Raw genomic sequence first — 21,615 nt, 5'->3', positions numbered from 1 at the left:
CGGCAGGGAAGGCAAAGCCCTCCTCAGGCTGTCTCTAACGGGGCAGAGAACAGAACTCCCAAGTGTACTCTGCTGCCCTTCCGCTGGGAAGAGAGGGTCCAGCCTCAGCAGGCTCCCCGCTGTGAGTGGAGCCAGGGGCAAAGGAGGAGGCTGTAATGTGATGAGGGTGGAAGAGGAGAGAGGAGAGGAACGAGCGGCCTGCAGGAGGAGGCAGGCAAGGACGGTTCTCTTCCTTCCTGTGCCAGCTCCACACCCATTTAAGCTGGGGGCTGGGGATGCAAGGTGAACCAGCCAGAGCCCTGGCACCAATGAGGGGAGCACAATCCAGTGGGAAAAGACACAAAAACAAAAAAGGACAAAGTGGACTAAGAGCCACATCGGAAGACGGTACACAAGATGCATGTGTGGGGATTCAACGGAGCCCAACGACGGGAGCCTTGGGGAGACAGGGATGCTTCCCAGAGGGGGAGGGGCAAGCCGGGCGGATGAGCAGGGTTTACTGGCTGCTGGGGAGCACAAGCACAGGAGGGTGAACCAGCGGGCTCGGGCAGGAGTTCAGCCCAGGGCGAGTGCAGGGCTCAGAGGCGGGCGGGGGGGGGGGGGGGGAGGGGGGCGGGGGCGGCGGGACAGACAGCAAGGGAGAAGCCTCAGGGTGGGCACAGTCAGATTTTACACATGGAGTGGGGCTGCAGCCTGGCAGCACGGAGGAAGACGCAAGGTGAGCAAGACGGCTGGGGCGACAGAGTAGAGAGCAGACCAGCCCTGAAGGCGGGGAAACCCAGTGGGCCCAGGCGGAGCGGTCAGGTCTGAACTAAAGGAAGCGAGGTGGAAGGGGGTCCTGGAGAGAACGAGACCCGCCCGCCGGGGACCTGGAAGGAGCGCAGAGTGAGTCGGAGTCGCCAGCTCGCCCAGGGCAGAGCCCTCCACCAAGAAAAGAAACACGGGGGTGGGGATGGGCCACGGCCACTAGGACGCCCCACGCCCTGCCAGCACCAGCCAGTCCTCCCAAGCAGCCCTGGGGGAGAGAGGCCTTGCTCCATGCCTCAGGGGGCTTCAGCACCCCAATCTCACCTGCATCCAAACGTTGTCTGCAGCAAGGTTGTGATTCCCACGCAGAAGAAAATGGTCCCGATGAGCTGGCTGGTGGCCCACTGGTCGTACCCCACACACATAGCATCGGCCAGCAGAAAGGGCACAGCGATGGTGCCACTGAAACAGGTCAGGTAGTGCTGTGGACGACAGGAGGTGGTCGGGGAGACAGCAAAGCTTCCTCGTGTTTCTGTCTGATCCCATCCGAACTGAGCCCAATGTTGTTCTATAAAAATGGCCCCCGGGGAAGAATCTCTGGTGTTCTGGGTACAGAACACCTCTGCCTAACCTGTGCCAAATCCTCTTTCTTCTTCAGCGTTTCCCCATTCTGTCTTACGGTTTACCTGAGTCCAGGACTGCACAGGTGAGGTTTTATTTACGTAACTCTGACTGGGAATATCTGCTTTGCTCAAATGCTTTTTTAGCATCAATTGCTAAAATCTGAGATCTTTTTTCTCTCATCTGTTGACATGAACTGTGCTGCATGGGACCATTCTTGAAACCCTCGTTAGTCATGCTAGATTTGTCTTCTGGGATGTGATTTGCCAATATTTTATGTGGCATTCTACATCTATATTCTTAAGATAATCAGTCTGCCTTTTTTATTTTTATTTTTTTTAATTCTCTCCGGCCTGTGGATTAAGATTACACAAGTTTCAATGCACAGGGTGTTTCCCATCTTTTTCTAGGGTCTAGCATTGTTTGACTACCATCAGGGAAGGGTTATGGGTGTGTGGGAGCTATGGGAATCCTCCAGAAAGTGCCCATCCCCCACTCCTCCTCCTCCTTTCGGGCCCAGCCCCCACTCTTTGGGCCCCTGGCAGGACATTCCTGGTGCTCACTGCTCACATCTCTTCCTCCCAGAGGTCTGTCTGTTCAGGTCCCACTTCTGTTCTGCAAACTCCCTACTTTCCTTCCCCAGTTTCCCGTCTCTGCTTATGTTTGCCAAAATGGGTTGCCTACAGCCTGATGCTCCACTCTACAACACTATTAGGTGTTCCAGGCGGGGAACAGAACGTTCCTGCTCAGGACTTCGCAGAGCTGCTCACAAGCTGAAGAGCACTGCGGATCGTCAAGAAAGGCAAGACACACACAGGGTTTCCTGATCCTATCTGACCAGGGAATACTTCTTCTAGAGACATCTGTAATATAAACATTTCCAAAAGTGAGTTTCCTGAACCTGATTCAGGATACTCAGCCCAAGCTAAAGACCACTTAGCTCCTTCAGCTGTGACTCTTCCTTTACTAGACACTTTTCAGTCCAGGTGACCAAGTACTTTGATGCCTGTGTGGGAGGTGGGGGCAGGGGTGCGGAGAGTGCTGGGAACCGGACCAAAGCATCAGGTGTCTGTAGGGACAGCCCCACCTCTAAGTGACTACACCTGTCTGGGCAATGGGACCAATTTTCTCAGCATTTGAAATACCTCAGGTTGAACAGCTCATTTAAACTTGAGAAAGGAAGAAAGGAAAGTGAAACCTCAGAAGAGAGTCTGGGCTAAAACCACCAAGGCAGATACAGGCCAGGGGGGATAGGGCCTCCTGACTTAGGCCCTTCTCCAAAGTCCCCCCTCTAATCCCTAAGAGGGGAAGGGGTACTGAGAGAGGGGAGAAAAATACCCAAGATGCAGAAGCCCTGCGTCAGCCTGGGTCACCTCCCGCCTGGTCCCCCCTTGTCTGGTGGCTTGCCCACTGTGCTCCCACAGCAATCCGTGGCAGACGAAGCTTCTACCGCAGCACCGTCTCCCTTCCCGTATAGAGAACACCGGAACCTCCCATGTACGTCCCGGCCGACAGGGCACTTCTAGGTGTCTCTCATGTTTCGTGGCAGAACTGACCACGACTGGACTGCATGACTAGGAATGAAGATCAAAACTTCTCTCCCCTCCCTCCCTGCATTCTCCCCTCTTTCTTTATCTCCACGGTCCTTCCTCCTTCCTGCCACATCACTCATCTTATTCATTCCTTGGGCATTTTCCTTCCTCCGTGCCTGGGTCAACCTCTTCCTCCTGTTCTTGTCTTCCTTTTACTACTATGAAATGGATGCTGATGAGTCCCAGTCACCATTCTTAAAAGAGTAATTTAAAGTTGTCCATAAATAAAAATCAAAATTGAATTTTTAATAACTCCAGACAGACAAATCAAACGTCTGCTGGCAGTTACATCCTGTGGGAACCATCTTACCTGTAACCCCAGAAATATGCACAGGTACCAGGGGGGGACGTCTTCTATGGTATAAATCATGTCCGACCTCTGGGGGTCTAGACTGCCAGTGCTATCCAAGGTTTCGGCAAGAGAGCTCTGTGAGTGACAGGGAGAAAAGGAACTGTTTAATAAAAGCGAGAACCGATAATGAACTCCACTCGATATAGGCCACTGTTACGGAAAAACAACTTTATAAAAGTGGTGGCCACTCTCTTGCAAAAATAAGCCTTGGCTGCCTTTGATGTAATGCTCAACACACTCAGTGAGACAATCTGTCGAGTTTGGGGGCTCAGTAACCCTTATCACTGACTCATCCCCAAGAGCACCCAGCTTGCTCAGTTTCTCTCCATGCCTGGGGACCCCCTATGTAGGGAGGGATGCTTCCAGGTTGAGCCCACAAAGTGATACCTTGGCATGAACAGTCCTTGAGTGGTGCCCCAAAGGAAAAAGCATTACAAAATGCTAACCACTTTCAAAGAGAGAGCACTAATCTGCCCCTTCTACTTTACCTCATCTCTGCAAGGAGAAAGATCTTTGTACTTTAAAAAAAAAAGTCCTACACCTTCCTATCAAAACACTTCTGCTCAGACACATGGTGAGTGAAAAGAGCAAAATTCAAAAGGACACAGATAGGAGGATTCCAATTTTGTTTAAGAGCAGACTAAAGATATATTTGTAGTTTAGGGGACCAGTGGGGTTTTTTTTCCTCCCTTCTCTTCCCTCCCCCCACCATTACTACAGACTTTTAAAAATATTAAGTGTTGCACGCTTTTTGAGCCAAAATCTTCACAAAGACTGGGCATTTTAGATTATAGTGTAGTCAATGTCTGCATTACTTCTCAGCTAAATAGAAAACTCAAGGTAACCTCACGTTCTCCCACGTATCCTCAAAACTGCTCTGGGTTCTAAAACTCTATGAACAATTTCTTAGAATCCGAGATGGGCATTTTTTTTTTTTTAAGTCTTTCGTAACTTAAAAAAGCGCCTAACAGGAAACAAAAGTCAAAGATGTTCCACAAAAAAGGATGATGACCTTCTGACTGTATCTAGCCCCACTTTTGCCCTCTTGTCCATGGATATGGTCCACAGAAAGACACTGACTCCGTTTGTCAATTGACTTCCCGTGCAGAGGCAGACGGGGATTTGGGGGGCCAAATACCCTTGAACAAAAGAAATGGTACAATTCAGCCTCACCTTTCAAAGCCTAAAGGTAAATAAATGTCTGATATAAGTTGACATTTGAGCTAATCCAAACAAGAACTGAGGGTGACCTTTCAGAGAATTTTTTCTTCCATTCTAAATAACGGATATTGGCAGATTTGCATTCAGAGTTAAAATGGATTGCATATGCCTTTTAAAAATCTGTTGGTGGGGGTGGTAGAGAAAGCACATATGTGTGAAAAGTGTGGTATATGCTAATGTGCAGGAAAGGATTAGCTCAGCAGGCCTGGGCTGTCCAAGCCCCCACACATTTCAAAAAATGTCTTGGTCTTTGCCTGGCAATTGGGAGACAACCTAAGAATCTTTGGAATAGCCTTTTTTTTTTTTTTTTTAAAGATTTTTTAAATTTGTTTATTTGAGAGAAATAGGAAGGGGAAAAGAGAGCAAGCAAGCAGGGAAGAGCGCAGGGGGGAGGGAGAGCATGGAGTGGAACCCGACGCGGTGCTCGACCACAGGACCCTGAGATCATGACCTGAACGGAAACCAAGAGTCAGATGGTCAGCTGACTGAGCCACCCAGGTGCCCTACGGAATATCCTGCTCTTAAGAGTGTGTCTAGGGGAGCTCCTGGGTGGCTCAGTCGTTAAGCGTTTGCCTTCGGCTCAGGTCATGATCCCAGGATCCTGGGATAGAGCCCTGCATCGGGCTCTCTGCTCAGTGGGAAGCCTGCTTCTCCCTCTCCCACTCCCCCTGCTTAAGCTCCTTCTCTCGCTGTGTCTGTCAAATAAAATTAAAAAAATCTTAAAAAAAAAAAAAGTGTGTCTAGGGAAAAAAAAAAAAGAGTGTGTCTAGGTGGGGCGCCTGGGTGGCTCAGTCGTTAAGCGTTTGCCTTCGGCTCAGGTCATGATCCCAGGGTCTTGGGATCGAGTCCTGCCTCGGGCTCCCTGCTCAGTGGGAGGCCTGCTTCTCCCTCTCCCACTCCCCCTCTGCTTGTGTTCCCTCTCTCACTGTCTCTGTCAAATAAATAAATAAAATCTTAAAAAAAAAAAAAAGTGTGTCTAGGGGCACCTGGGTGGCTCAGTCAGTTGAGTGTCCAACTCTTGGTTTCAAGTTCAGGTCACGATCTCATGGGTTGTGGGATCTGCTCCACACTGGGCTTCAGGCTTAGCACCAAATCTGCTTGAGATTCTCTCTCCCTCTCCCTCTGCCCCCTCCACTCACACATACTCTCTCTCTTAAATAAATGAATCTTCAGGGATGCCTGGGTGGCTCAGTTGGTTAAGCATCTGCCTTCAGCTCAGGTCATGATCCCAGGATCCTGGGATCGAGTCCCGCATCGGACTCCCTGCTCGGCGGGGAGCCTGCTTCTCCCTCTGCCTCTCTCTCTCTCTCATGAATAAATAAAATCTTTAAAAATAAAAAAGAAATCTTCAAAAAAAGAAATAATAAGATTTTAAAAGTCAGAATAGAACAAGGAAAACATAATATAGGAATTGAAGAAATAAAAAAATTTCCAAGAACTGAAGGATATGTTTGCAAATTACAAAGACCCACCAAGTACTCAATTAATTAATGAAAACCTATTCAGATATTTTGTTTTTGTTTTTTTTTAAAAAGACTTTATTTATTTAAGAGAGAGAGAATGAGAGAGAGAGAGCATGGGAGGGAAGAGGGTCAGAGGGAGAAGTAGACTCCCTGCCGAGCACGGAGACCGATGCGGGACTCGATCCCAGGACTCCAGGATCATGACCTGAGCCGAAGGCAGTCTCTTAACCAACTGAGCCACCCAGGCGCCCCTATTCAGATATTTTGGAAGGCAGCCATGATACCACCAATGTTGCTCAGACTCGGATATTTTGGAAAACTCAATAACAATCAACTGTATTAAGAAAGACCTTAGGGCACCTGGGTGGCTCAGTCGGTTAAGCGTCTGCCTTCAGCTGAGGTCATGATCCCGGGGTCCTGGGATCGAGTCCCGCATCAGGCTCCCTCCTCAGTGGGGAGCCTGCTTCTCTGCACCCCCTTCCGCTTGTGCTTTCTCTCGCTGTCTCTGTCTCTCTCAAATATTTTTTTTTTTAAAAAGACCTTAAAACAAATTTAAGAACAAAGAGAAATAAAACATGTTGACAGAATCTGGACAGAATTTTTTTTAAAAAAGGAATAAAAAGTGGAAGTGGTAAGAGTACAAGAGAAAACAGACATGAATAACAGAGTAAGGGGCACTGGCTGAAGTGAGAAAAAAAAGAAATCAAACAATGTAAGAGAGGGTCGCCTGGGTGGCTCCGTCATTAGGTGTCTGCCTTCAGCTCAGGTCATGATCTCAGGGTCCTGGGATCGAGCCCCACATCGGACTCCCTGCTCAGCGGGAAGCCTGTTTCTCCCTCTCCCACCCCCCCCCCGCTTGTGTTCCCTCTCTCGCTGTGTCTCTCTCTGTCAAATAAATAAATAAAATCTTAAAAAAAAAAAAAAACAATGTAAGAGAAAAAAAGATTAGAGAGAAATGACAGCTGGAGAAGGCAGGCAAAGGAGATCCAAAATATGTCTCATTGGAGCCCTCAAATAAGGAAACCGAAAGAACAGACTGAAACAAAAAAAAAGACAGAATTCAAGACAGCTTTCATATACAAAGGTTGGAAATATGGAATGCCCACCCCTTCTCGCTCCAGCTTCAAAAATTACCAGTGCTGTATTCTTATCTAATCTGTTCCAAGGGAACTTCCTTTTTCAAGAACTGCCGGTACCTTAATTTTAAAGAGAATCCATAAGGACTGAAAGTTTAAAAAGGTCTTTAACTTTCAAAATAAATCTCAACATTATGAAAGTAAGTTTATCTTCTATTTAACAAACTTGGTGACAGTTGCAACTGCACAGCTGTTGAAACAATGGGCAGCAAAAGACCCCAGTGCCAAGCCAGGTGGGAGGGATATTCAAGTAGGTACACATTATAACTAGTTCACTTGTGACTATTTTCACATTTTGGCAATCTCTGCTTCCTAAAAACCTTGTGCTATTTTACATTCCCCTGTCCTCCGTGCAAGGGCCCTGGGAAGTTACGTGTTGTAATAACCCCATTTTAGAGATGAGGAGGTAGAGACTCTGAAGGGCTGAGCGAGTCGCCCAGGAGTTGAACAGACAGGCTGTCCACAAACGCTGCATTTGCCACCATGCTACACGGCCTCCCAGAAGGATAGAGTCACTCTTTAGAAATTACCAGAAACAACTGACTTTCTGAAATTGTGATTAATAGTGATTTGCCCAATACCACTGCAACCACTTCACATGCTCCTGTAAACACATTTTGCGGGGAATCTGTAAAGCAACAAAATGCTGATATTTGAATGGGAATATCTAAACCGTTTACTTGTAGTTAATTCATTCTTGTGGTAAATACCCTCACTATAAACAAAGTTCAATTCCTTCAACATCCCTCATAGAAGAATCCCAGTAATACCGAGGTCAAGTTCAGAACATATTGGGCGTGGGTCCCAATGCTATCTTACAGATTCGTGGTTCGTGATTCAAGGCATTATCCTTCTGGTCCCTTCAGGAATAAATTTCTTTGAGCACATTTCAAGATGGGTATCTTGTAGCTAACACCGTATTAACCAGCACTTACTGTAAGGAGCTCAAGAGTATTAAGAGACACCAGAAGTCAAGTCTTGTATAAAGTAAGTGAATATACGACAACTAATAGCTCACTATAATTAGGAAAACAAACATGAATATGGCGATCACATGGGGTGATCTCTCTGGCCCCCACTCCTCCTGTCTCTCCTGCAAGGTCCCAGTGTTAGTTAATTCACGATCAAGTGTTCAGAGACAGCCTTTCCATGCCCTCAAAAAGGCAAGATCCCAAAGGGCAGCATCCTCTGAAGTTTTCTTTGCACAAATTCAAGACAGCAGGGGACCTAAATTTCATTTTCTTTTTCTCTAAAACAGGAATAGTGGTAGCACCTCTCTAACCGGGTTGTGGTGAGAGCTAAATGTGACCTGTTGCTTGAATCACAGAGCCCAAGGTCTGGACCATTAGCACCATTCAACACACGGTAACCGTTCTCCCCAAACCTGTCATTTCATACAGTAAGAAAAGCACGGCCACCGAAGCAGGAAGATATCCTATCTCACTAGTATTCAAGGAAATACTAACGTAGCAAAATTGAGACAGTGAAAAAGACTTTCAAACAGGCAAATAAATGTCTAGCATAAATGTGCTAGCATTAATGAGCTAGACATTTTTTTCTGCCAAGAGTTCACTAGCACCAGTAGAAGGTACTGTCAGAGATGTTAAAAAGCCCTGAATGTTAACGCTCTTTGCTATTCATCTCAAAAGATGACCATCATTTCCTGGATAATGGAGGAGGAAGTCCAGAATCATGACAGCCTATACCCTGGAAACTCTGATTAAGGGCCCAGCACACGAAAATTGGATACAGCCTAATGAGTCTGTGAATTCAGAAGCACTCTGCTGCAAGATGTATCACTTGGATGCTGAGACCCAAGCAGGCCAGGTGGTGGCTCCCTGCCCAGATCCTGCTCTGTGGGCTGTGTCTCAGCTGCTGACGGAGCCATCGGTCAACATATCAACAGCGCCTACTTGAATTCCTGCACTCTGAGGAGCACCTTAGAATCCAAGACCACAGGAATTTTAACATCGCAGCATGAATCTAATTAGCCTCCATAAAATTTATAATAGCTTGACCAAAAAGCAGTATTGGTCAAGATAGCCAAAAATGGAAAAAAGAAACTACACAGACACAAAAATTTGATTATTCCAGAATTCCAATATAATCTCCTTGTTTATCGTTTTAGTGATTACACTGTAAACTTAGGGTGTTAATACCCAACGTGGGTACCATATTTGCATGTATCAACTTTCTAGTGGTCTGTTTCTAGGATATTAAGTGTACACTATCTAAAATACAATCCAGGGGCACCTGGCTGGCTCAGACAGTTGAGTAAGCACCTCTTGATCTCAGGGTTGTGAGTTCAAGCCCCACAGGAGGTGTAGAGCTTACCTTAAAAAAGTACAATACAGTTCTAGAATATAATGCTTCATTATAGAAACTGATTAAATTAGTAAATTTTCACAGTGAAAATAAAAAATGTGCTTTAAAAAGTCTACCAAATTGGGGTGGCCTGGGTGGTTCAATCTTTTACGCATCTGACTCTTGATTTCAGCTCAGGTTATGATCTCGGGGTCGTGGGATCGAACCCCGAGTCAGGCTCTGCACTGGGCGTGGAGCCTGCTTAAGATCCTCTCTCCCTCGGCCCCACCCTCCTCTCTCTCTCTAAAAAATATAAAAAATAAAAAAATAAGAGTCTACAAAGCAAAACTCAAATGAAATCGAGAAGTCTTAGAGCTGCCGTGCAATCTGGAAATACCTACAAACTTTTCATGTATTAAGCATAGTGACCGACCCAAAGTAAAAAAAGAAATCAAGACATCTGGATCCTCTTTGGGCAGGCCTCTCCTGGCCTCCATGAATAGGGTCACACAGACTGACCTCAAGGAGATGGGATGAGGCAAAAAAAAAAAAAAAAAAAAAAAAAGATCCTCCCCGCCTCAGCATGTGATTTCCATCACTCTGTTCATTGTCACAGTCTACACTGGCTTCTCTCATTCTCGTTTACCGCAATGGAGTCTGTACCAGGCACAATACTGATTTTTTTTTTAAAGATTTTGTTTATTTATTTGAGAGAGTGAGAGAGAGAGCACGAGAGTGGGGTGAGGGGCAGAGGGAGAAGGAGACTCCCCGCCGAGCAGGGAGCCCGATGTGGGACTTGATCCCGGGGCTCCAGGATCATGACTTGAGCTGAAGGCAGACGTTTAACCAACTGAGCCACCCAGGCACCCCAGGATTGATACTAATAACCACCTATGTTACTATTTCATTTAATCCTAACAAACTGAACAGACAGATGCTGACATTTTTATTCCCATTTTGGCGATGAGGCACCTGATACCCAGAGAGCTTAAGTACCTCCCTCGGGATCTGGGTCACATTAGCACGCAGACCCTGAGTCCAGACTCACACTCGGAACCACCTCCCTCAGCATCCTGGATGAGGCCTTTAAAAATAAGGACTTCTATATGGGTCTCACCTTAACTGCCATCAAGACAATTAACAATTAAGCCACTTCCACTCCTCCTCATCCCTTCTATTTCCATTATGAAGAGAACACACCCACTCGGAAGGGTAGAGACCAGCCCCCAAGAAGGACAGCCACACCCTGTCCCGGGCCTAGGACACAGGGAGGAGGCTGGGGCATGGGCGTACCTTTTCTGCGATGCCATTCTCTGTCGTGTAGATTGCCATGAGCTCCGTATCTTCATTGTCCTGTTCACCGCTGGACGTGGCACCTCCATTTATCACCACCTGCAGAGAAACACTTCATTTATATATAGGCTGCTTCACCACACACCGCTGTCATTTCATAAAATGGAATGGAAACATTCTCCTCAGAAGCCTTTTGTAATGCTCATAACAAGACACGAGCTGTGTGTTTTTTGCCTACCAAATCAGCCAAGTTTCGAGTTTTCTTCAAGGAAACTCCGGACAAGTTTGCGCTCTTCAGCGACCGTGTGTGTTTCTGATGGGGGGAGAGAAATGCCCCGCGGGTCCCACAGGCGGAGGCCGGAAGGAGCACCCACAGAAAGCCCGGGGAGCGGGGCCTGCAACGCCCTCCGAGGCCAAGAGAGGCGTAGCTGCTGTCTCTGGGCGGTGGGAAGCATCCTGAGCTGCCTTGGTCAAGATCCCTTCCCAAGTCACCGCGTGATGGCGATTCTAAGTGGCGTCCCCGGAGAAGCAACTCACGCACTGCTGATCACCTAACGTGCTGACGTGCTGACGTGCTGACGTTTCCCACCGTGGTTACTATGTAAACCAGCCTGCCGGCGCAGGCGCACACGGAAGAGAACGTATGGCGATGGACAGGTGTGGGGGCTCTTCCTGCTGACAAAAATCTAGCTTCTGGGCCCTCAAAGTAGAAGGACCAGAATTCATCACCACCCCTCATGCCTGCCCTGGTGAGGCACGTGGAGTCATCTTAGGTCCTGGAAGCCTGTAGCAAGAATCTTAAAATATTTTTACTCTTGTAGCCAAATGGCTCCATTTCTAGGAATCCATCTTGAAAAATTAATCCTGAAAAATAACTATGCATGAATAGCAGCACAACTATATTTTTAAAATACAGAGAAGAAGGGGCGCCTGGGTGGCTCAGATGGTTGGGCGTCTGCCTTCGGCTCGGGTCATGATCCCAGGGTCCTGGGATCGCGTCCCGCATCGGGCTCCCTGCTCAGCAGGGAGCCTGCTTCTCCCTCTGCTTCTGTCTCTCATGAATAAATAAATAAAATCTTAAAAAATAAAATAAAAAATAAAATACAGAGAAAAAAGACAAAGTACATAAAAAGTTTAGCATCTGGTATTGTAAAGTATACTAAAGAGAAGTAAAAGATGAGTGACAGGGTAAGAGATGGTCGAGCGCAACATCTATAGCCCACAAAGGTCGGTATCAGTAGTTGGTAAAGAATACCTGCAAATCAATCAAACAATTCACAGGAAATGGGCAAATGACAGGAGGCTACAACTCACAGGAAAAATTTAAGTATCTAAAACACATGATTAGCTGCCCAACCTCATTTAAAATTATAGAAATAAAATTTTTCATGTTTTAACATAAATTAGGGGGATATTTCAAAAGATGAATCTAGTGTTGACCAAGGTGTGGGGAGAAAGCTACTCTGGAGTTATCAGAGAGACTACATTCTTGGTGGACTGGCCTTTGTGGAAGGTAATTTAGCACCAGAACAGAACAGGCATTTTTCTGGATCCACCAATTGCACTCATAGAAACTTATCTTCCGGAAATATCCATGCAAATGGTATGTGCATTCAAGACTGATGACAGATATCTAAAAGGCTGAATCTCTGGAAACAACCTAAATGTTCATCCAAAAAAAAAAAAAAAAAAGACATTACAACCAATGGGGGAAAAATAAAGGTGAACATTGTGAGATATATCCATTTCAAAAATAATGCTATTGAAAAGAATTAAAAAGAAAAAATATACTAATGTGCTGACAAGGAAAGAACTCCAAAAAATACAGTTTCTTAAAAAAGTCACAAAACAGTAAGCCTAGAATTATCCTAATTATGCTTAAAAAAAAATCCTAATAACCTCTCTGTCTTGAACACTTGGGAAAGGACGCAGAAAGGCCCCAAACCAAAAACAGGAAGGCTACCCTACGGACAAGGAGTAATGATGGGCACACGTTTCATTTTTTACTCCCAATCCTTCTTTAACATTGGGGTCTTTTATAATCGGCATGTATTTGTGTGTTATTTGTATGCTGCTTTTTTAAATGAACAATAAAAAAGATGTCCACCAAAATATTAATCGTGGTTGTCTTTAATCAGGGGGGCCGTTTCCACCTTTTTCCATTTATATATTTTGGAATTTCCTATAATGAGGACAACTTTTTATAATGGGGAAGAAATTATAAAGACTAAAGATCTAATAAGCAGCATAGCTTAGATTGAGGAGGTCCAAAGACATTTCAATCCCTTCTTTTTTAAACAGTTGAAGAAATCAGGCAGTGAAAAATTAAACTTCTTATACAGATTAATAACCCAAGTATGAGGCTACTTTAAAGAATGCCAGAGATCTGCACTAACTAGTACATAATTTTTACAGGGCAGCGTTTTCTTATGGCACTTCAAATATTTATTTCTAAAACTACCGCTTAAGTCACGAGACGGGTTTTTACACAAGCTACCTAGGTTTGGGGCATTTGTTTGCCCATAAAACCAGCTGCCAGCAAGATACACCTTCCCAGACAAGTTCAAGTCCACAACAGGAAACTCTAACTTACTGTCAGAGCCACACTCCAAGTCCTATCATAGCAGTGCTCAGCCCATGGAGACGCCAAGACTTACACACACTCAGGATGAACTCTCTTACAACAACAACGCTCAGTTACTAAGTCATCAAAGAAACCCAGATCTGATTCAAAGTCCTATCCTGGCTAAAAACCCCCTTCATCTGCACTCATGGCCAGATGAACAACTTCTCCGTGGGGACGGGGCTTCCTTCAGGGGGATGAAAAGGTTCTGGAATTAGGCAGTGGTGATGGGTGCACAACACCGTGAATGTGTGAAAGGTCTCTGAATCGTTCACTTTAAAATGGTTAATTTTGTTAACCATTTGTGTGAATTTCACCTCGGTGATTTTTTTTGAATTCATATACCGGCACCAAACAGGAGATCTGGGCAGGATTTATCAATCCCCAGGCCTTTCCGGACTTATTCCACACACACACTCACAATAAGTACCATAAGATGCAAATGCTTCCCAGCCTAGGCAAAGGCTCAATATTTATTCGACGAACTGTCTGAGGACCTGCTGTGCCCAGGCCATGGAGATGCAGTCCTGCCCCCGCAACACCTGCCCAAGGAGCGCCACCTGGAGCAGGTGCCGGGCTCAGGAATTCTGACTGGACACAAGGCCCCCAGCAGGGAGCCATGAAGCAGTGGCAAGCACAGGCAGGCCACGACCGGATGTGCCTTGTGGATGGCCACTCTGCCGGCAGTGGGAGTGGAAGGGCAAGGTGTGGTAAAGGGCACGGCGATGGGAACAGAGGCAGGCAGACCTGTATGAGGCTGCTGCCGGGCGCTAGAGACAGTGGCCTGGGCCAAGGTATGAACAGTGCAGTGCTCTGGGAAAGGTAGTGTGGTTCAGGAGAGAGCAAGGATGTGGCCCTAATGCCCCTGGAGACTGCCCGGATAGGAGCAGAGCCTCGCAGCTGCTCAGGGTGGGCACCCGGTAGACACCACCATGGTCCGACAGGCAACATGCTAGCCCTGCCCTGAATGCAGGGGCAGGGGGAAAGCATCCAGGCCACTGTCCAGTTCAGTCGCCTGGGCCCTGGGCAGATGTGGATCCCAGCCCCAAAGAGACTGGTGCAGGGACGAGCAGAGAAACAAATTGGTACAGGAGCAGTGTTTGTAAGCCGATCCAAAAGGTGTTTTGATTCCTAGAAACCACACAGGACACTTACTTCCCCAGACCAGCGTGGGCTGTTTATTTAACTATAAAGATGACTGACCTAAATCACCTAACCATGATTTCTAACATATTTCCACAGGTCAAGCCAACCCGGGGGACCTTGGAGCCCACCTTCCATCCCCATCAGCCTCCCATTCCAGAGCTGCACTGCTGCCCTCCACCTGGGCCACCCTCATCCCCAAGTGGAGAACATGCCCTGTCCCACCACGTCCTGGAAGGTAGGAGGTTCTGGAGCGAGCGGCAGCTGAACCAAGTTTCTACTGAAGGGAGAGGGGGATCTGGCACCGGAGAGAGGCAAAGGCAACAGGCGGTAGGGACGCCCACCAGGGCGCCTGTCTGACCCACGGCCTCCCCTGTGTGTGCGTGCAGGAAATGACCAAACATGGCTGGAAAAATAAAACACTGGTTTGTTTTACTAATGTTTCCTTTGGTTTATTAAATCAGCTATTCTGATGATTTAGGGTTTTTTTTCAAATGTGAAATTTTAAAAAATCAAATGTTAAAATCCGTTCTTCAGGAAAGGCACACTTTTTTTTTTTTTAAGAGAAAGGGATAAAAAAATGTTCCTGATACTATCAAAGCTTCACATTTTTGAATCTCTAAATATTATTTCAACTGGGAAATAAAACACGAGTTGGAAAGCTTCTTAAACTAATAAAATAGGTTTTCTTTTGAGTTATTGATAGCACGGCCGCTAACAACTGGATCTTGGCATCTTTCATCTTAGGAAACTGATCTAGTTTTTATTTAAAAACAAAAAACAAAAAAGAAAAAACAAAACCAGCAGATCATTTTTGGGAACAAGATGTCCTTTCTCCCCTCCCCCAAAACTATTTGAAACCAGATTTGATGGCTTTACATTTTTCCGCTAAACCAATACTGTATAATCACTCCATCAGCTGTGAATCGAGCAGGTTTTCTCTGCCTACATTTGTCCAGCTGATGACTTGTTCCCAATAAGCAAGTGTCTGTGTGGAAGAGTATGTCTATTGCTCCGTAAACATGTCTTTCTTACTCAAGTGTTTTATTTCTAGTAAACAAAGGCAATAATGCTAACGTACTTGTTTCTAAATAGTAATCCTGAGATGGCCAAATGCACGGGAAGCAGGAGAGACAGGCCAATAGTGGAGGAGTGCCATGCCGAGGGTCAGTGTCACCGCAATGCCCATTTAAACCAAGAACGAACAAGCCATGTTACTCACACAGAAGCTGCAGTGAATGGCAGCTGTGGGCACATGCAAGCGAAAGGGTACAGGGACCTGGGAAACCTTGTGCCTCTGATCAGAGGCTCAGAACCCAATCTATCGCCTATTTGGGGTATGGTATAAAGCACCCAGCACTATCACGTGTCCAGTAGCTAAGTGAGCCATTTTCTACTTACTCACTTTCAAAGTAAAAATGAAGTACCCCTAATTAACTGTTTTCTATTCTTTTAGTAAGAAGGTAGCACTATTCTTACCCTCCTACACACACACACACACGTGATTATTCCCTCTAGTATCCATATCTACAATTAAAATGTATTTAAAGAAGGTATCGGGGAGCCTGTGTGACTCAATTGGTTAGGCTTCTGACTCTTGATTTTGGCTGGGGTCATGATCTCAAAGTCATGAGATCAAGCTCCACATCGGGCTCCACGATGGGCATGGAACCTGCTTGGGATTATTTCTCTCACCCCCTCTGACTCTGCCCCTCCCACCCCCTGGCTCACGGCCCTTGCACTCTCTAAAATTTAAAAAAAAAGAATAGAGGTATCAAGATTAGTGTTTCTCAGCCTTTAACCCAAACCCCTTTTAAAAGAACATAAAAATCCCCCAACTACTTTCAATATTATTTGAAATTTCAAAATTAACTACCATGAAAAATAAATCAAAGTGAGTATTATACAACATACCCTAAACCTCCAGAGCTTGTCGGTCTTAGATTATGATACTCCAAAATATATAGTTGATAGAGCAACCCTGAAGTTGTCTGAGGCAGCAAAGTCCCTAACCCTGTTTCCATTGCTTCCTCAAATACGGCAGCGCCCATGACACTCTTCAACGACCAATGCTGCAGCCTCCTTCACTTGCACTGCCCAGCCAGGCTTCTCAGGGCAGCCTCTTCACTTCCTCAGCCATATCCTGAGGCCACCTGGGATACAGCAGCCAAAGTACCCTGGGAGTTTCAGGTACCATCCCCTCGTCCCCCAGCATGACTTGCCCTTTGAGAGGAGCCAGAGGTGCCTCACCTCTCCCCAGATCCAGCCCCTATCCTGAAGCACTGGGTGGGCCGATGTGTCTGTCGGTGGCCCACAAAGAAAACCTCCTGTGCTCCTCCCCCCACACATCCCATCACGACGGTGATGAGGACGGCTGATGTTTTCGGGGCACAGATTCACACCAATACTGGCATTTGTCTCCTTTCAGATCCCCTGCCTGCCCATCTGCTGATCTCTGGTTCAAGGAACACAGTGGAGATGCAGGAGCTAAGTGGAGCATTTATTCACTGCCTACCGTGTACATGATCTGATGTTGATACGCATGATCTTGTTTACTTATCGAACATCCCAGATACAGACAAGGAGGCTGTGGCTACCAGTACTGACAGGTACAGCTCAGGATGGAGTGCTGCCGGTTCTCCCTCCATACCCTCAAACTGCTACCTGACCAGGGATTTTCTCTACAACGGTAACTGCTAATACGTCTGTGGCATTTCTGATCGTTGGTACAGCTCAACATAAGTAAAGGGGTCCGGGTGGGGAAGGCAGATATTCACAAAGAATATGAACGGCCAAGGAACACAGGAAAAAAAGTATTCCACCTCATTAAAATTCAAAACTAGTATGCTTTGCAATAAGGTTAACACACATTAGGCTAACATCTACTCTGGCAAACACTGAGAAACAACCCAAGATCCTGATGAAAGTGCAAAAGTTAAATCCACAATTTGCTATTGTGTCACAATTACAAATTATGTTTTCAATGGCATCAATATGCCAGGATAGAATATGAAGCTAAAGGGCTTTTTAAAGCACTGTGTGTGTGTGTATGTGTGTGTGTGTGTGTGTGTGTGTGTGTGTGTATCAGAATTTTATAAAAGCACTCCCAAATATTTGTTTCAAATCTCCAGAAAGAAATATACCAAAATAGCATCCTGTTTTTCTGCTGATGGGATTCTAAATGATTTGTTTTTCCCCTCATTACATCATTCCATAGTTTCTAAATTTCCCACAGTAAACATATTTCTCTTGTAAATAAAGAACTTATACAAATAGTGAAACAATGACAGAAAAGGAACCTAAGGGAACAATGAGAAACATCAAGGAAAAGAACACATTGGTTTTCTTGCTACTCTCGTTTTATTCCAGCACCACATTCGTACCATGAAGCCTGGGGAGAAATGCGGGTGCTTTAGAAGATGTAAAATTAAAGGGGGTGGGGGAACAAATACCGGGTAATGAGTACCACACAACTGCCCATAGCCAATCTTCCTCCTCAAGTCCTGTATCAAATCCTAACAGGAAATGAGCTTTTTCTCCATCAGAATTATGGACTTAGATTATGGTAAAGAAATCCATCTGAAATCCCTTACCTCTAACTGTTAAAAGTCAGGGATCCTGCCTACCTAGCTTACATAAACACAGGTTAGGAGTGAACCAAGAATTTAGAGGGAGGGGGGGTTCAGGAGGTATAAATGCCTATAAGAAAAAGAAATCTTAATTAGTCTAGGAATGCAAAAGACACAGGCAAGAATGACAGGGCTTGGAAAGGAACACGGCTGGGAGGCAGGGAGACCGAAGACCCAGGCTGACACAAGGATCCAAAGAACACAGTGGCCCCAGGGATGGCGCTGATGCCGGGGGGGGGGGGGGGGGGGGGGGGCGGGGAGGCTTGATCGGGTGGGGAAGGGAAGCCTGAGCAACTGCTTTGGTTGCACCCCATCACATCTGGTAAGGCTTGGAGCACAAAGCAGGCCTCAAATAAGAGCAGAATGGACAGAATGTGCTTTAAGGCCCAGATCCTGTGGATTTGGTCACACACAAAAGTAAGACACAATCAGCTAAAATGCCCGTCAACTTTGTAAACCTCCTTTAGAGGAAGTAACTGCACCAACTCTGTTATTTTGTCATCATTTATACCAAACTGCCTGCGTTCCAACTACTAGGTGGTAATTTTTTTATTATGAACATCTCTCACGTAAAGCTACCAAAGCTCAGGTGCGCCTGGGTGGCTCTGTTGGTTGAACGTCCAACTCTTGATTTCAGCTCTGCTTGTGGGGTCGTAAGATCGAGCCCGGCATTGGGCGTGGAGGCTGCTTAAGATTCTCTCTCTCCCTCTGAGCGCCGCCCCCCAAAATTCACGAGCACACTCACTCATGAAAGGAGTGAAAGGAAAGAAAGGAAAAAAGAAAAACTACTAAAGCTCTATTTGAATTAAAAGCTGAAATACTGTTTCTCTGCGGAATCACCATGGCGGCTGGGACCCTGTACACATATCCTGAAAACTGGAGGGCCTTCAAGGCTCTCATTGCTGCTCAGTACAGTGGGGCTCAGGTCCGCGTGCTCTCCGCACCACCCCACTTCCACTTCGGCCAAACCAACCGCACCCCTGAATTTCTCCGTAAATTTCCTGCCGGCAAGGTTCCAGCATTTGAGGGTGACGATGGACTCTGTGTGTTCGAGAGCAATGCCATTGCCTACTATGTGAGCAATGAGGAGCTGCGGGGAAGTACTCCAGAGGCAGCAGCCCAGGTGGTGCAGTGGGTGAGCTTCGCTGATAGTGACATAGTGCCCCCAGCCAGTACCTGGGTGTTCCCCACCTTGGGCATCATGCACCACAATAAGCAGGCCACAGAAAATGCAAAGGAGGAAGTGAGGCGAATTCTGGGGCTACTGGATGCTCACTTGAAGACTAGGACTTTCCTGGTGGGCGAACGTGTGACACTGGCTGACATCACAGTCGTCTGCACCCTGTTGTGGCTCTATAAACAGGTCCTGGAGCCTTCTTTCCGCCAGGCTTTCCCCAATACCACCCGCTGGTTCGTCACCTGCATCAACCAGCCACAGTTCCGGGCCATCCTGGGGGAGGTGAAGCTCTGCGAGAAGATGGCCCAGTTTGACACTAAAAAGTTTGCAGAGAGCCAGCCTAAAAAGGACACCCCACGGAAACAGAAGGGTTCTCGAGAAGAGAAGCAGAAGCCCCAGGCTGAACGGAAAGAGGAGAAAAAGGTTGCTGCCCCTGCTCCTGAGGAGGAGATGGATGAATGTGAGCAGGCACTGGCTGCTGAGCCGAAGGCCAAGGACCCCTTTGCTCACCTGCCCAAGAGTACCTTTGTGTTGGACGAATTTAAGCGCAAGTACTCCAACGAGGACACTCTTTCTGTGGCGCTGCTGTATTTTTGGGAGCACTTTGATAAGGATGGCTGGTCTCGGTGGTACGCTGAGTACCGCTTCCCTGAGGAGCTCACCCAGACCTTCATGAGCTGTAACCTCATCACTGGAATGTTCCAGCGGTTGGACAAGCTGAGGAAGAATGCCTTTGCCAGTGTCATCCTCTTTGGAACCAACAATAGCAGCTCCATTTCTGGAGTTTGGGTCTTCCGAGGCCAGGAGCTTGCCTTTCCGCTGAGTCCAGACTGGCAGGTGGACTACGAGTCGTACACATGGCGGAAACTGGATCCTGGCAGCGAGGAGACCCAGACGCTGGTTCGAGAGTACTTTTCCTGGGAGGGGGCCTTCCAGCATGTGGGCAAAACCTTCAATCAGGGCAAGATCTTCAAGTGAACATGTCTTGCCATCGCCTAGCTGCCTGTACCCGCCCTTCAGGGAGATGGGGGTCATTAAAGGAAACTGAACATTGGGGAAAAAAAAAAAAAAAAAAGCTGAAATACTAGGGGCGCCTGGGTGGCTCAGTTGGTTAAGCATCTGACTTCCACTCGGGTAGTGATCTCAGGGTCCTGGGATCGAGCCCCACCTGGAACCCTGCATCCATGGGGAGTCTCCTGCTCCCTCTCCCTCAGCCCCTCCTCCCCCCATTCATGCTTGCGCCCACTCTCTCTCAAATAAATAAAATCTTAAAAAAAAAAAAGCTGAAATACTAAAATACTATCTGAAACCTCAAAACCAGAGCATAAAAATTAATTTTTAATTGGGCACCTGACTGGCTCAGTTAATGGAATATACAACTCTTATTCTCAGGGTTGTAAGTTGAAGGCCCACTTGGGTGTAGGGATTACTTAAAAATAAAAATCTTTAAAATTAATTTTTTTAATTTAAAGGGTCCTTGGCTCGATCCCAGGACCCTGCATGACCTGAGCCAAAGGCAGACGCTTAACAGACTGAGCCATCCAGGTGTCCCTTTAAAATTAATTTTTTAAGAACACAAACTCTGGAAAGAAAGAAGGAAAAGAATCTCTCACACCATGCATCAAAATCATTTGCATCCCATCTTTTTCAGTGTTTTTACTTCAAAGCATGCATCAGGATATCCCCTTTCCTAAAAAAATATTTTCCAACTAATAGACTTCAAACAGAAAAGGCTGCTTATCTTGGCTGTTCAATTTTGACCTGTCAAGAGCATCCCCTCCCTTATCATGGCCACGATGCAGTAGATTCAAGCTCTTATCTCACAGAAAGAGAGGAATTAAACCAACTCTCTGGCTGGACAGGGCATCTCCTTCTGACTGCTGTATCATGACCTCCTTTCTCTTCTGTACAGACTTTCTCACAATCCATCCCCTTCTTCTACTCAAGGTTTAAACCTTCCTTCCTTTACCAATAACTTGAAAGACAAGAACAATGTCTTTACTGATGCTGACAGAATCCCCCAAATCAATGGCAAACAAGGAAAGCTCTCCATTTCTCTGGTTTGCTGGATTACAGAAGTGGTCAGATCTGGCATAAATCCACAGCAAGAGAAAAAATTCATTTGTAGTAACTATAGAAAGTGGGAGGGAGATGACCCAACTATATCTTCTGATCCATTTCATAACCTTCCAATTCAAAAATATTCTTTCTCTTTTAAATGCTTTACTGTATTTTCCACATTTCCTAATGTGAACAGGTATCATTTTTACAACCAGAGCAGGGGTTTTCGTAAGTCTAATCATAATGGAAGACT

At 46.3% G+C, this 21,615-nt stretch overlaps 1 protein-coding gene and 1 pseudogene across 5 annotated transcripts in view; one reads left to right on the top strand and one right to left on the bottom strand.

Moving 5' to 3' along the window:
* Positions 1–21,615, bottom strand: part of SLC23A2 (solute carrier family 23 member 2) — a 136,487-nt gene that overhangs the window by 46,679 nt on the left and 68,193 nt on the right. For all 5 annotated transcript variants that reach the window (XM_028118656.2, XM_028118659.2, XM_028118660.2 and 2 more), the window contains 3 exons: positions 10,730–10,828; positions 3,271–3,387; positions 1,072–1,229 (listed from right to left, as the gene is read on the bottom strand). In XM_028118656.2, coding sequence (XP_027974457.1) covers positions 1,072–1,229; positions 3,271–3,387; positions 10,730–10,828 — 374 coding nt within the window. The remainder of the gene's footprint in view (positions 1–1,071; positions 1,230–3,270; positions 3,388–10,729; positions 10,829–21,615) is intronic.
* Positions 18,954–20,350, top strand: LOC114220664 (elongation factor 1-gamma pseudogene; annotated as a pseudogene).

This window comes from Eumetopias jubatus, unplaced genomic scaffold (assembly GCF_037043125.1).
Source record: "Eumetopias jubatus isolate StellerSeaLion01/CBP00866 unplaced genomic scaffold, mEumJub1_p1.0 scaffold_9, whole genome shotgun sequence".
In the NCBI taxonomy this organism is placed as follows: Eukaryota; Metazoa; Chordata; class Mammalia; order Carnivora; family Otariidae; genus Eumetopias; species Eumetopias jubatus.
Note: the sequence above shows the minus strand (reverse complement) of the source record. Positions and strands in the feature narration are given on the sequence as shown.